Here is a 12,301-nt window from a genome sequence, read left to right as displayed (position 1 = left end):
TTGTGTGTAACATCTTTTCTGGTTAAAAACCACCTCGTTCCTTTCTTTCCATATGCACCAACACGCAATCAAAGCCAACCCGTAAATGATCTTCCTTTCCTTCTTACTCCGCTTACTGAACTTGTGGATTTCGAAGATGTCTTTAAACTCAAAAAGGTAAAGCGGCGTAATGTTACACCAAACACTGAAAACGGACCACACCCTCAAAGCAATCGAATAATATACAAAAAGTTGATTTATGAGTTTATTTAACACAAACCCTATAAAAGTTTCAAGTAATACAATACAAGGGAAGGGATTTGAATGCTCCAACACAACATGTGTGTGCGTGTAAAGTGTAAACCAATTAAAAAGAAAGGCTATAATAATAGTTGCACAATAATCATCCCAAATTAAACCAAACACAAAAGGCATGTTTGGCTTTCCTTTTGAAAACTCCTTTTCAACTTCTTTGAGAAGTTAATAAGTCAGAATTTCTAACTTATTGACTTCTTGCCTCACATCACATACAATCCCAAACACTCTAAAAGTCCTTTTTTATCTTTTCAAGAAGGAAATAAGTTAATAAGTTAAGATGCCCATAAAGTGTACTCTTAATACTTCAAAGATTCCAACTTTGGCGACATTTTGGTATTTTGTCTCATCTCCTTACCGGATCAATATGTATTTTGTTGGAATCATCATCATCCAATGCCACTAATCCCAAACCACCCAACCAATTGCCTCTAAAATTGCACTTTTGTCTTCAACCCACCTTCAAAAATGCTTTCAAATACTCAATTGGGTAGTTTCACCAACTTCAAAACAAGAAAGATGAGTATGAGGCTTCCAAATTCTCAATCTTTTCTTGATTTTAAGGATACCCAGTTGGGGAATTCACTCAATTCAGGGTTTCTTGATGAACCCAGATGCATAAAGCAGGTAATTTCTTGTTTGGCACCCTTAAAAACCCTAACTTGCACTGTTCTTGATGGACCCAGATGGTCAAAAGACTCAAAACAGAGTCTTTCTTGTTCCAGACCCTTGAAGTTTAAAAATTACAGTAATCAGGAGGTGGGTTTGTTTAGAACAGTTGAAAGGAATAAGAATTTGTTGTCTGTTAGGGTTAAATCAGTGATGGATGTTAGTAAAGTAGTGGAGAAAGATGAGGTGGTAGAGGGGAGGAATAAGGGTGGTTATGATGCAATTGTGATTGGTTCTGGGATTGGCGGGTTGGTGGCGGCGACACAATTGGCGGTGAAGGGGGCGAAGGTGTTGGTGCTTGAGAAGTATGTGATTCCTGGTGGGAGTTCAGGGTTTTATGAGAGAGATGGGTATACTTTTGATGTTGGTTCTTCTGTGATGTTTGGGTTCAGTGATAAGGTACTTGGTTATTTCGTGTTTTGTTTAATTCGGTTATCGGATGATTTACTCGTGTTAAGTAGGTTTACTTATGTTGTCAATTGTTAGACCATGTGTAGTGGTAACTTGTTATAATGCCCCCACCATGGGGCATTATCCGACACGTGGCAACCCAGTCAGCATGGGGCAAAGTGGTGTAGTGGGGATAATGCCCCTTTCAATCCTTAAAAAAAAAACAAAAAAACAAAGTGATTTCTCATTGGTGGGTCAACTCAAGTCATACCTCTAACAAGTGCAAAATGGCGTTATAATTATAATGCCCAAGCAAATTTTTTCCCCCATAATGCCCCATAATGCCCTATGTAATGGAAGAGTGGGCGTTTTTTTTTGTTATAATGCCCCCATAATGCCCCATAATGCCCCACTACACATGGTCTTAGTACTCTTTGCCATGATTGAATCTTTATTGTGTTCATTTGACATATTTCACGTCAATTTAAGACAAAGTTGTTAATAGCGCTCATAGCGAGTGCTATAGCGAATAGCGTAGTGAAGCGCTCATTCATTGCTATCTGATTTTGGCGCCTCCATAGCGAGTAAATAGCGGGATTTCAGGTGTTTTTTTTGGTTTTAATATAAATAGCGATAAAATATAGGTATACAATAGCTGGATTTTAGGTTTTTTTTTTGGGTTAAATATACATATAGAAACAACGTATTTGGATGTAATATACATATAAAATATTTCTAAAATTTTCTTCAAGTGTATCGCTAAACATAAAATAGTGCCCGCTATTTCGTCGCTATCGCTCGTAGCGTACAGGTTGCTTGGCGCTATCGTCCGCTATTCGCTGTAACAACTATGATTTAGGAGTGTTTGGACTTTGGATGTGTGTATTTGAAGTAATTATTGTTAGTTAAAGAATAATAATAAGTAATAAGAATATAAGATGTTTAGTTGCTTAAAGTTTAGGATAATCGAGTTATATTACGTTAAACTCACCCATAGGTTTTCTTGCGACTTCTTACATATTTCTTCGCTAGGGCTGCAAACGAACCGAACAAACACGAACAAGACCTTGTTCATGTTCGTTTGTTAAGAAATATATGTGTTCGTGAACGGTTCACGAACACTTATCGAACGAGATTTTATGTTCGTGTTCGTTTGTTAAGGAAATGAACTTGTTCTTGTTCGTTTGTGTTTGTTTGTTAATTTTAAGCAAGGAACAAAAACAAACGTTGAGGAACACAAATGAGCACAAACTAATGTTCATGAACACAAATGGAAACAAACGAACACAAACAATTGTTCATGAATAGAATATATAATACACTAACACTTATTAGATATTTAATTTGTCAGAATTTTTAAGTATTTAAATAAATATAAAAACTAAAAACACTAATGAACTATCGAACACAAATGAACACATTACCGAACGTTCACGAACATAAACGAACGAACACGACCTCTGTTCATGTTTGTTCATTTAACTAAACGAACGAAATTTCTTGTTCGTGTTCGTTTGTTTAATAAACGAACAAACACAAACGAACTTCCCGCCGAACGGTTCACGAACTGTTCGCCGAACGTTTGGTTCGTTTGCAGCCCTATTCTTCGCTGTTTCGAACGTAAATGTTCATAAAATAAAAAATTAAAACTTTTGTGAAGCTATCTAAACTGATTATTGCAACTTCAAGTATTGATATCGCTTTTTTGTACAGTATGCGCCTTGATAATATCTTAACTACCATTTACAATGTAATAAATTCCTTCCATCTAGACATGAAATTAGACTCAAATGAAAACAAATCTTTAAAAAATATTTGAAAATGAGTTCAAATGTGAACAATATAAAATTAACAATTTTTTTCTTTTGTTATAGGGAAATTTAAATTTAATAACTCAAGCATTGGCGGCGGTGGGGTGTAAAATGGAGGTGATACCCGATCCAACCACTGTTCATTTTCATCTACCGAATAACCTTTCTGTTCAAGTACACAGAGAATACGACGATTTCATTTCCGAACTCACAAGTAAATTCCCACACGAAAAAGAAGGAATTCTCAAATTCTACAACGAATGTTGGAAGGTCTGTTTTGACTTTTGTTTAAGGTGACTGCAAATATCTACTTGTTGTTCCTTTTCACCTTCGTTTTGAATCAAAACGGTCTAAAATCTACTTTTGTTGGTATTAAACAGATTTTTAACGCGTTGAATTCGTTGGAACTCAAGTCCCTTGAAGAACCTTTATACCTCTTTGGTCAGTTTTTTAAAAAGCCTGCCGAATGCTTGACGTTAGGTACGTTTTCTGTGTGCATCTATCGTTTTCTTTTGGTCCTATCTATATGGTCCGAGAAAACTAATAATATGAGTGTGGGTCCCATTTAGTTTCGATAGATGAAGACAAGACTCGCGAAAAGGACATCTTACGGCCCCACATTTAATACAAAATTCAACCGTTGGTTTCTTTCTGTTCAAAAACTAAATTAACTCAAATTATACTTTATTGGTGTCTTTTGTAGCTTATTATTTGCCACAAAACGCGGGAGCCATTGCTCGCAATTACATAAAAGATCCTGAAGTGCTCTCATTCATAGATGCGGAGGTGGGTCAATACTGTCTTCCAAGTAGATGTGGCAAGATGGGCGGGTCAGGAGGGTTGGGTAACGGGTTGAAACATGTGATTTTTGGTACATGTTAAAACAAGTCGGGTTAACCTCCTAACACTTCTCTTTACTTAACTATAGATCATCACTACATTAATTATGGAGTAAAGTACACGAATGGTCCCTGTGGTTTGCCAAAATTTTTGATTTGGTCCCTAGCTTTCCAAAAGTATACAATTGGTCCTTGTGGTTTGCACTTTGTAACGCATTTAATCCCCAACTTTTTCCAAAAGTACATGGAAGGTCCCTGTGGTTTGCACTTTGTAACATATTTAATCCCTAACTTGGACATGGTAAACCCTTTAGATTTGTTGGTTGGAGACTAAATGCGTTACAAAGTGCAAACCACAGGGACCATTCGTGTACTTTTAGAAAGCTATGGACCAAATCCAAAAATTTGATAAACTACAGGGACCATCCGTGTACTTTACTCTTAATCATGACTGAAAACTACAATGATATCTAGATCTCTAGAGGTTGACAGGCTAAACGCATTAAAGATATGTGTTTGCCGATTTCCAACCCGTTTGACCCATTCCCATTTTAGTTAACTTTTTTAGTTTGACTTTTATGAGATAAAATACAACCCAAATCAACCCATTAGTAAATGAATTAATATTGCCACCTATAAGTTTCGGAATACTATGACCGATACTTTTTTCTTTGAAATACTTACGGTTTGGTTCTTGCAGTGTTTCATTGTGAGCACGGTTAATGCTTTACAAACACCCATGATTAATGCAAGCATGGTAAACATCAACCTTCCCTTTTCATTGGTTTGTTTTTCCGATTGTATACCCCCGTTTATGATTTTATGCTTTCATTAGGTTTTATGTGATCGGCATTTTGGGGGCATTAATTACCCTGTTGGTGGGGTCGGAGAGATTGCAAAGTCTTTGACAAAAGGTTTAGTTGACCAAGGAAGTGAAATACTTTACAGGGCAAATGTCACAAGTATTATCGTTGACAACGGGAAGGCAGTGAGTTTATCTTAATTATTGATATTAATGACATTGTAGAAAAATATATGCATCTAGTTGGCATAAAGTTTTGGTTGAAATGACCTACTTGACCTTCGTTATCATTACAAATAAGCTAATAGTGTAGATTTAGTTTCACTTTCAAGAATGTTACCTAGCTAAAATGACCGGTTTGCCCTTTGTAACAACTACAAGTATATTCTCCCATTTCAAGAAGTTTGCTAATTAAGATGATCGAGTTTCTTTTTATAATCGTTACAAGTCACTTTATAGCATTGTTTGGGATCCATAACGTTCCTCTATTTATTTATTTTTTTAATTTCAATGTCAAGAAAGTTTTCTAGTTAAAATGATTTATTTACTCTTTGTTATCAAAACAAATAAATTGATATTGTTGATTCGGGTCCATAAGTTTCCTTTTGTTTGTCTTTATCGAAGGCCATTTCTTTCCAAGTGTCCATTTCCAAAAAAAAAAAAAAAAAAAAAATTCTAGTTGAATTGTCCTTTTTGCCCAATGTTTGTGTTTAGTGAAGGGTAGTCTAGTCATTTAATGTCAACTAAAACGCTACAACTATCATGAGGAGCAAAACAATAATCTAATTTTACGCGTTTTTTTTGCATTATTGTAGGTAGGAGTGAAATTATCAGATGGAAGAGAATTCTTTGCCAAAACCATAATCTCAAATGCTACAAGATGGGATACTTTCGGTTAGTTTTCACTCGAATATTTTATTCCCTATATTTTGATTAACACTTTCGGTTAATTCTGTATACATGGTAATTTAAATAATTTGATTATATGCTTTCTGTATTTTAGGCAAACTTTTGAAAAAGCAGGATCTGCCAAAAGAAGAAGAAAAATTTCAAAAAATTTACGTAAAAGCCCCTTCTTTTCTTTCTATTCACATGGGGGTCAAAGCCGAGGTTTTGCCACCGGATACGGATTGCCATCATTTTGTTCTTGAGGTACTCATAGTTTTTTTTTTTTTTTTTTTTTATTTTTTTTTATCATGTGTACAAGTGGTAACTAAAAATGGGTGGGCCGGGTAATAAAATGGGTCATTTGTAAGTGTGGATCAAAATGGGATGGGTCGGGTTCAACTGACCATTAAATACATTTTTATCAATATTTTGAATTTTAGTAATAAATAATTTGCTTAATATGATTGCGAAAGCTACTCAACTAGAAAAATTATTTAACGGTTTAAACCTTTTTGTAAAGTGAGTTAAGAGATTTTTAACCATTGGAATACACTTAGAGATAAAACATAAGCCACTTTTAAATGGGTTAAAATTGCCATACAATTTTATTTATTTATTTTTTTAATTGTGTAGGATGATTGGAAAAACTTAGAGGAGCCTTATGGGAGTATATTTTTGAGCATCCCAACTATGCTTGATTCATCTTTGGCTCCAAAAGGACGCCATATTCTTCACATATTTACAACTTCCTCCATAGAAGATTGGCAGGTATTTATTCTTTTATTAACTAATAATTAGGTTAGAAACCCGTGTAGAAAATATTAAATAGTTACTACTTAGTAATGAAGATTTAGGAATTATAAAACGATGTTTTGAGATAAAATATGGTTACTTTTTGGCGAATTGGAAATAAATAATCCCACCTAACTCAATTTGGCCGATAATAATCCCAAGTCAGTTATTGGCCGATAATAATCCGAACTGGTCAATCTTTTTTTTTTTTTTTTTTTTTTTTGTAAAATAGCCTGCTGTTAAAATAGCTTAACGGAGTTAAGTTTTTTTTTTCCGAATTACAAACCGACGTTTTAGGGCTTTTGATCAGGACGAGGATATGAGTCGATTGATGTAAAACTTACCTCGAAATTGTGCTCGAAATGGCTTGATTGTTGTTAATTGGAAGTTTAAACACCCGAACTGAAGCACCGGTTTCGTGGGTTGGGGCAGTATTTCGTGGTAAGTTTTACATCAATCGACTCGTATCCTCGTTCTAATCAAAAGCCCTAAAGCATCGGTTTGTAATTCGGAAAAAAACTTGACTCCGTTAAGCTATTTTAACGGCGGACTATTTTACAAAAAAAATTGACCGGTTCGGATTATTATCGGCCAATAACTGACTTGGGATTATTATCGGCCAAATTGAGTTAGGTGGGATTATTTATTTCCAATTTGCCTTACTTTTTTTACATTAACTATTTTCAGTTAAGAAATAAAATACGTAGGGGTGAAGTAAGAGTAGCAGGAAAAGAATCTTGGGCTCACAAAATTGTGACACGTGGTGTAACCAGTTACTTATTTATTAGATATATATATTCACGTAGTAGCATTTGAATCTACAACTGTTTGATTGTTAGTAAGTTGTCTAATATACCCTTATGAGTAACGGCCGTTGATACGAAAGCCCATGGGAATCAAAATCAATACCTTATGTGAAAAACTAAAATATTCTTTGGTAATAACAAAATGAGATGAATCTTATGTATCACAGTAGAAAATACTAATTCAGCTTAGAATCTTTTAAGAATGAATACACACATTTTAAATTGGAAAAATTACAAGTTTTGTCCTTTATCTTTATACCACTTTTCAGGCGGTGTCCTTTTTAACGAATGTTGACAGGCGGTGTCCTTCACTAGGTATTTTGTTGCAAGTTTAGTCCTTTACACCCAACAATTAACAGGGTTTTTTAACTGGGTTGGGTGTAAAGGACTAAACTTGCAACAAAATACCTAGTAAAGGACACCGCCTGTCAACATTCGTTAAAAAGGACACCGCCTGAAAAGTGGTATAAAGATTAAGGACAAAACTTGTAATTTTTCCTTTTAAATTTTACATATTCACTCGGCATATAATTTATATTTTATGTTGTTTTGGGGAAAAATAGGGGCTTTCGACAAAAGATTATGAGATAAAGAAGGAGCTTGTTGCCGACAAAATAATTAGCAGACTGGAAAATAAACTATTTCCGGGCCTCAAAGCGTCCATCGAATTTAAAGAGGTATTCATTTCCACTTGAATGCAATAGATAAACATTCACAAAATTATTGGTATTTTTTTCTGTGATTTTCATATGAATTTGGGAAACTCGTGATCATTTCAAATAGTTGTAACTTGTGCTTTACCTCATGTACATGGGATGAGCTCCGAGTCCGTCAAACTTGACCATTTTATTGACTCACAAAATGGAAAAGTTAAATGACTAACAATTCTCAAATATTTAACAGGTGGGCACCCCAAAGACACACAGACGGTATCTCGCCCGTGATAGCGGTACATACGGGCCCATGCCACGTAGCGTACCTAAGGGGTTGTTGGGAATGCCTTTTAATACCACTGTAAGTTAAACGTGTGTTTGGATTTGCGTTTTGGACAAATTTATCTTAGATCAGGTTTTAGTGTTTGGATATATAAGTTGTGCTTTTATCATAAAATGCACATTACCTCCTACATACGTTGATCGGATATACAGTTTTGACTTTTCGGGGGGCAAAAGTGAAAGTGCACTAATTTTAATGTTATTTTACTAATTTCGTGAAAATAACGTTAAAAGCTGAGGACGGTTAATCATGCATCATGTGGTGGTGTTGATAGCTGAAAGACAAAAGGGCACATGCACTAATCGGCCTTTGTCTTAATTGCTGAGTGTTATGTGCCTTATGTCCAAGGCTTGATGCAAAACTACTATGGAGCCAGGGGTCTCACCGGAAGCAGCCTCTCTATTCCTACGGGGTAGAGGTAAGGCTGTCTACATCTTACCCTCCTCAGACCCTACCTTTGCTTTGCTATTGGTGGGATTTACTGAGTATGATGATGATGATGACTTTTCTGGTCCACGAGTCTTTGTTTTTGACATGATTTTTTGTATTGAATTGCGCAGGCTATAAGTGGTCTATATTGTGTGGGTGATAGTTGCTTTCCAGGACAAGGTGTTATAGCCGTTGCTTTCTCCGGTGTAATGTGTGCACATCGAGTAGCTGCAGATGTTGGTAAGTGTAATTCGAATTCGTTTTATTATTTTTATATTTATTGCTAGTTTTATTAACAAAAAAACTCGTTTACTAGTAGGTTTCAAACTAAGTAAGTCTAAAACTAAGTTGCAGTTTTTCTTCGTATTACTTGAATTCAATACCATTTTGGTTACCCGAGCCTAAACAATAAGCAATTCTTGTAAGGCGTTTGTACTTGTGACCCGCAAATTTGTGGATTTTGTAGCCCAAAGGATACATTGTTATTGACTTATCAGGCGTAGTTGGTTAACGGGTCAAAATTGGTAATTATTTGTGCTGGTGGGTTTGACCCGAAACACATGTTGTCCGAAAGTTTTGTACTATTTATGCATAGTTTGTATATCAACTATGATTATAAGTTATGGCAAAAGATCAAATACAAATAATCTTAACATACTAAACATACAAATTGAAGGAAAACCCAAAAAGACAAGGTGGCATTTTTGTAATTACCACCAACTATCAAAGTTACAACCAAAAATACCTAAAAAAACACAAATTTTTTTTTTTAACATTTTTTATTAAAAAATCGCTACATTTCGTTAGCAAAAAAAAAAAAATAAAATAATAATTTTTTTTTTGCCTGCTACTAAAAGTAGCGATTTTTTAATAAAAAATGTTAAAAAAATAAAATAAAATAATTTGTGTGTTTTTTTTTATTTTTTTAGGTTTTTTGGGGGGTTTAGTTTTTAGCATTTTAGCTTTGGGGGGGGGGGGGTTAGGTTTTTGGGGGTGGGGGGGGGGGTTAGGTTTTTTTTTAGGTTTTTGGGGGGTGGGGGGGGGGTAGGTTTTTTTTAAGTTTTTGGGGGGTGGGGGGTTTAGGTTTTTTTTGGGGGTGGGGGGAGTGGTTAGGTTTTTTTAGGTATATTTGTAGAGTAACTTTGATAGTTATTGATAATTACAAAAATGCCACCTTGTCTTTTTGAGTTTTCCTTCAATTTGTATGTTTAGTATGTTAAGATTATTTGTACAAGAACTTTACCCTATAAGTTATAACATCATATAAATAAGAGTAAATTGCCAAAATCGTCCCTGAGGTTTGGGCATGTTTGCCATTTTCATCCAAAACAACTTTTTTTTTACCCTATAGTCCTTAATTTTTGGGATTTTTTGTCATTTTCATCCAAACGTCTGACTTTTTTGCGAAAATCGTCCTTGGGAATTTTTGTCATTTTCATCCGAAGGACCAAATGTTTGATGGAAAAAATAAAGCAAATTAGATGTTTGGATGAAAATGGCAAAAAAAACCCAAAAGTGAAGGACTATATTGTACAAAAAAGTTGTTTTGGATGAAAATGACAAACATGCCCAAACCTCAGGGACGATTTTGGCAATTTACTCTATAAATAATAACCTCTTTTTTTTTTTTTTTTTTTTTTTTTAACAAATCACGATATAAGAGGTTGTATGCTTTATTAAACACACTTATAGGGCGGACTTCTGACCTGTTTTTGTTTATTATTATACCCATTTGACCCGTTAGAGAAAATCATTACCTGAATCAACTCATTTATAAGTAAATGGGTCGGTATGCTTTAAATCGTGACTAAAAGTTACTAAGCCCGTATTCTGTATGCAGGACTTGAAAAGAGGTCACCAGTATTAGACGCCGGGCTCCTTGGACTTCTGGGTTGGTTGAGGTCGTTAGCGTAACACGCTTTCTAAATGTAATCATGCAAAATATCTGTGTATACGTTCATATCGAGGATCACTACTTTTTTTTCCCTACGGTTTAAAATACGTATTACTGAATATATAAGGATTATTTTTGATAGAGTTTATACATAAAAATATAAAATGTTAGTTTTATGTATAATGATAGGAGTTTTATAAAAAAAAGTAATGCAAAAAATCAGTAATGTAAACCTACAATGTACACAACACCATCTTATATAAAAAAAAAGTTAAAAAAATCAATAATATTAAAAATGATTTAGCTCTGATTCTTTTTATATATAACAACTTTAGAAAAAAGTAAATAAATTTAGTTATTGTTAAAAACTTTCTAAGAAATTACAACTTTTGTTAAAAAATTATAATAAAAAATAGTGTTTCTACCACTTTTTAATATTTTGTTATACCACTTTTACATTATATATTATTTATATAAATTCCTTTGCATGTTCTTGAAGATTACTTTAATGTTCTTCTAGATCCCCATAAATAAAGGGATTCACACAATCACACCTAACGCACCACCTTGACTTTATATCCTTGACTTTTCATTTTGACTCCTTGCCTAACTTATCCAACTAGTGAAATTCCCCGCGCTACGCGGCGGGGAATTCAAACATTATCGATTCGTTTCGTTTTGTAACAGGATTAATACGGTACCAAAACTCGGTATAACAACCGAAAGAAAAAACAAAAAAAGGTCGTGCCATGACAAAAACAATATCCACACACAAAAAAAAAATACATTACGTCTAGTAAGGTTCAATCTGCGATAGGGATGAGCACGGTACCCGTTCGGTACCGAAAGTACCAGTACCGAAAAACAGGGAAAAGTTGCACCGGTACCGGATGCACCGGTTCGGTACCGGTAGCGAAAAACGGGGAAAATGGGAACCGGTACCGGTACCGAATATACCCGGTTCGGTACCTGACGAGGTGTGACCCGCATCGGTCAACCCGACCCGGTTACAACCTTTTATATTTATATAAATACAAACGTTTATTCTAGAACCTTCCATACCTACATGGAAGGTGCACAACTAAATCTCCAACTTTTCGGGAAGATCGTGTAAATCTCTAATTTATCGGAATACATCCTGGGATAAAGGAAACCCTAATGGAAAACCTATATATAGAGACAAACGTATAAGGTACGATCATCTTGTTCTCATACATCTTCTTCTCCAAAACTTCTCTCATAAACCAATACTTATTCTCACGCCGGAGGGTGGTTACAAGAATAACCCCATTCCTGTAACGAGTCCTAACGGTGTTTCTGTTTTGCAGCCAAGCGTTCGAGTCACTAATCATTGAAGCCGTAGGTGCTGTTTAGGTCAGTGTTTCTTCATTGGCGCCATCCGTGGGACCTATTTAGCGACAAGAACTTCATGGCAAGTGACCAGAACATGGCTGGTCAAACGTTGGCAAATAATAATTTGGCGCTAGGGGCGGGAACTAGTACCGTTCCACAGTCTTCCCCGGCCGTCACGAGGTCGTTAGATCCAGAGTTCGAGGCGGAAGGGCCACCTCCAGGTTTTAAAAATATCACCACCGTCTCTTCCCAGACTGTGGTTACAAACCCTTTCCTCTATATGCCCTCACAAACACCACCAAGGAGGTTGGAGGGGACTGGCGGTAACACATTCGCTC

The 12,301-nt window shown here is 35.3% G+C and overlaps 1 protein-coding gene across 1 annotated transcript; it reads left to right on the top strand.

Moving 5' to 3' along the window:
- Positions 1 to 578: 578 nt before the first annotated feature.
- Positions 579 to 10,751, top strand: LOC110873397 (prolycopene isomerase, chloroplastic). Its single transcript, XM_022122314.2, has 13 exons — positions 579 to 1,362; positions 3,228 to 3,434; positions 3,545 to 3,644; positions 3,868 to 3,950; positions 4,704 to 4,760; positions 4,839 to 4,991; positions 5,621 to 5,699; positions 5,809 to 5,957; positions 6,327 to 6,461; positions 7,855 to 7,968; positions 8,195 to 8,305; positions 8,848 to 8,956; positions 10,557 to 10,751. Exons 1-13 carry the CDS (start codon positions 763 to 765, stop codon positions 10,628 to 10,630), a joined length of 1,971 nt encoding a protein of 656 aa, XP_021978006.1. The 5' UTR covers positions 579 to 762; the 3' UTR covers positions 10,631 to 10,751.
- Positions 10,752 to 12,301: the final 1,550 nt, after the last annotated feature.

Source organism: Helianthus annuus, chromosome 8, assembly GCF_002127325.2.
Source record: "Helianthus annuus cultivar XRQ/B chromosome 8, HanXRQr2.0-SUNRISE, whole genome shotgun sequence".
NCBI classification, from domain to species: Eukaryota; Viridiplantae; Streptophyta; class Magnoliopsida; order Asterales; family Asteraceae; genus Helianthus; species Helianthus annuus.
This window is presented reverse-complemented; position numbering and strand designations above follow the sequence as displayed.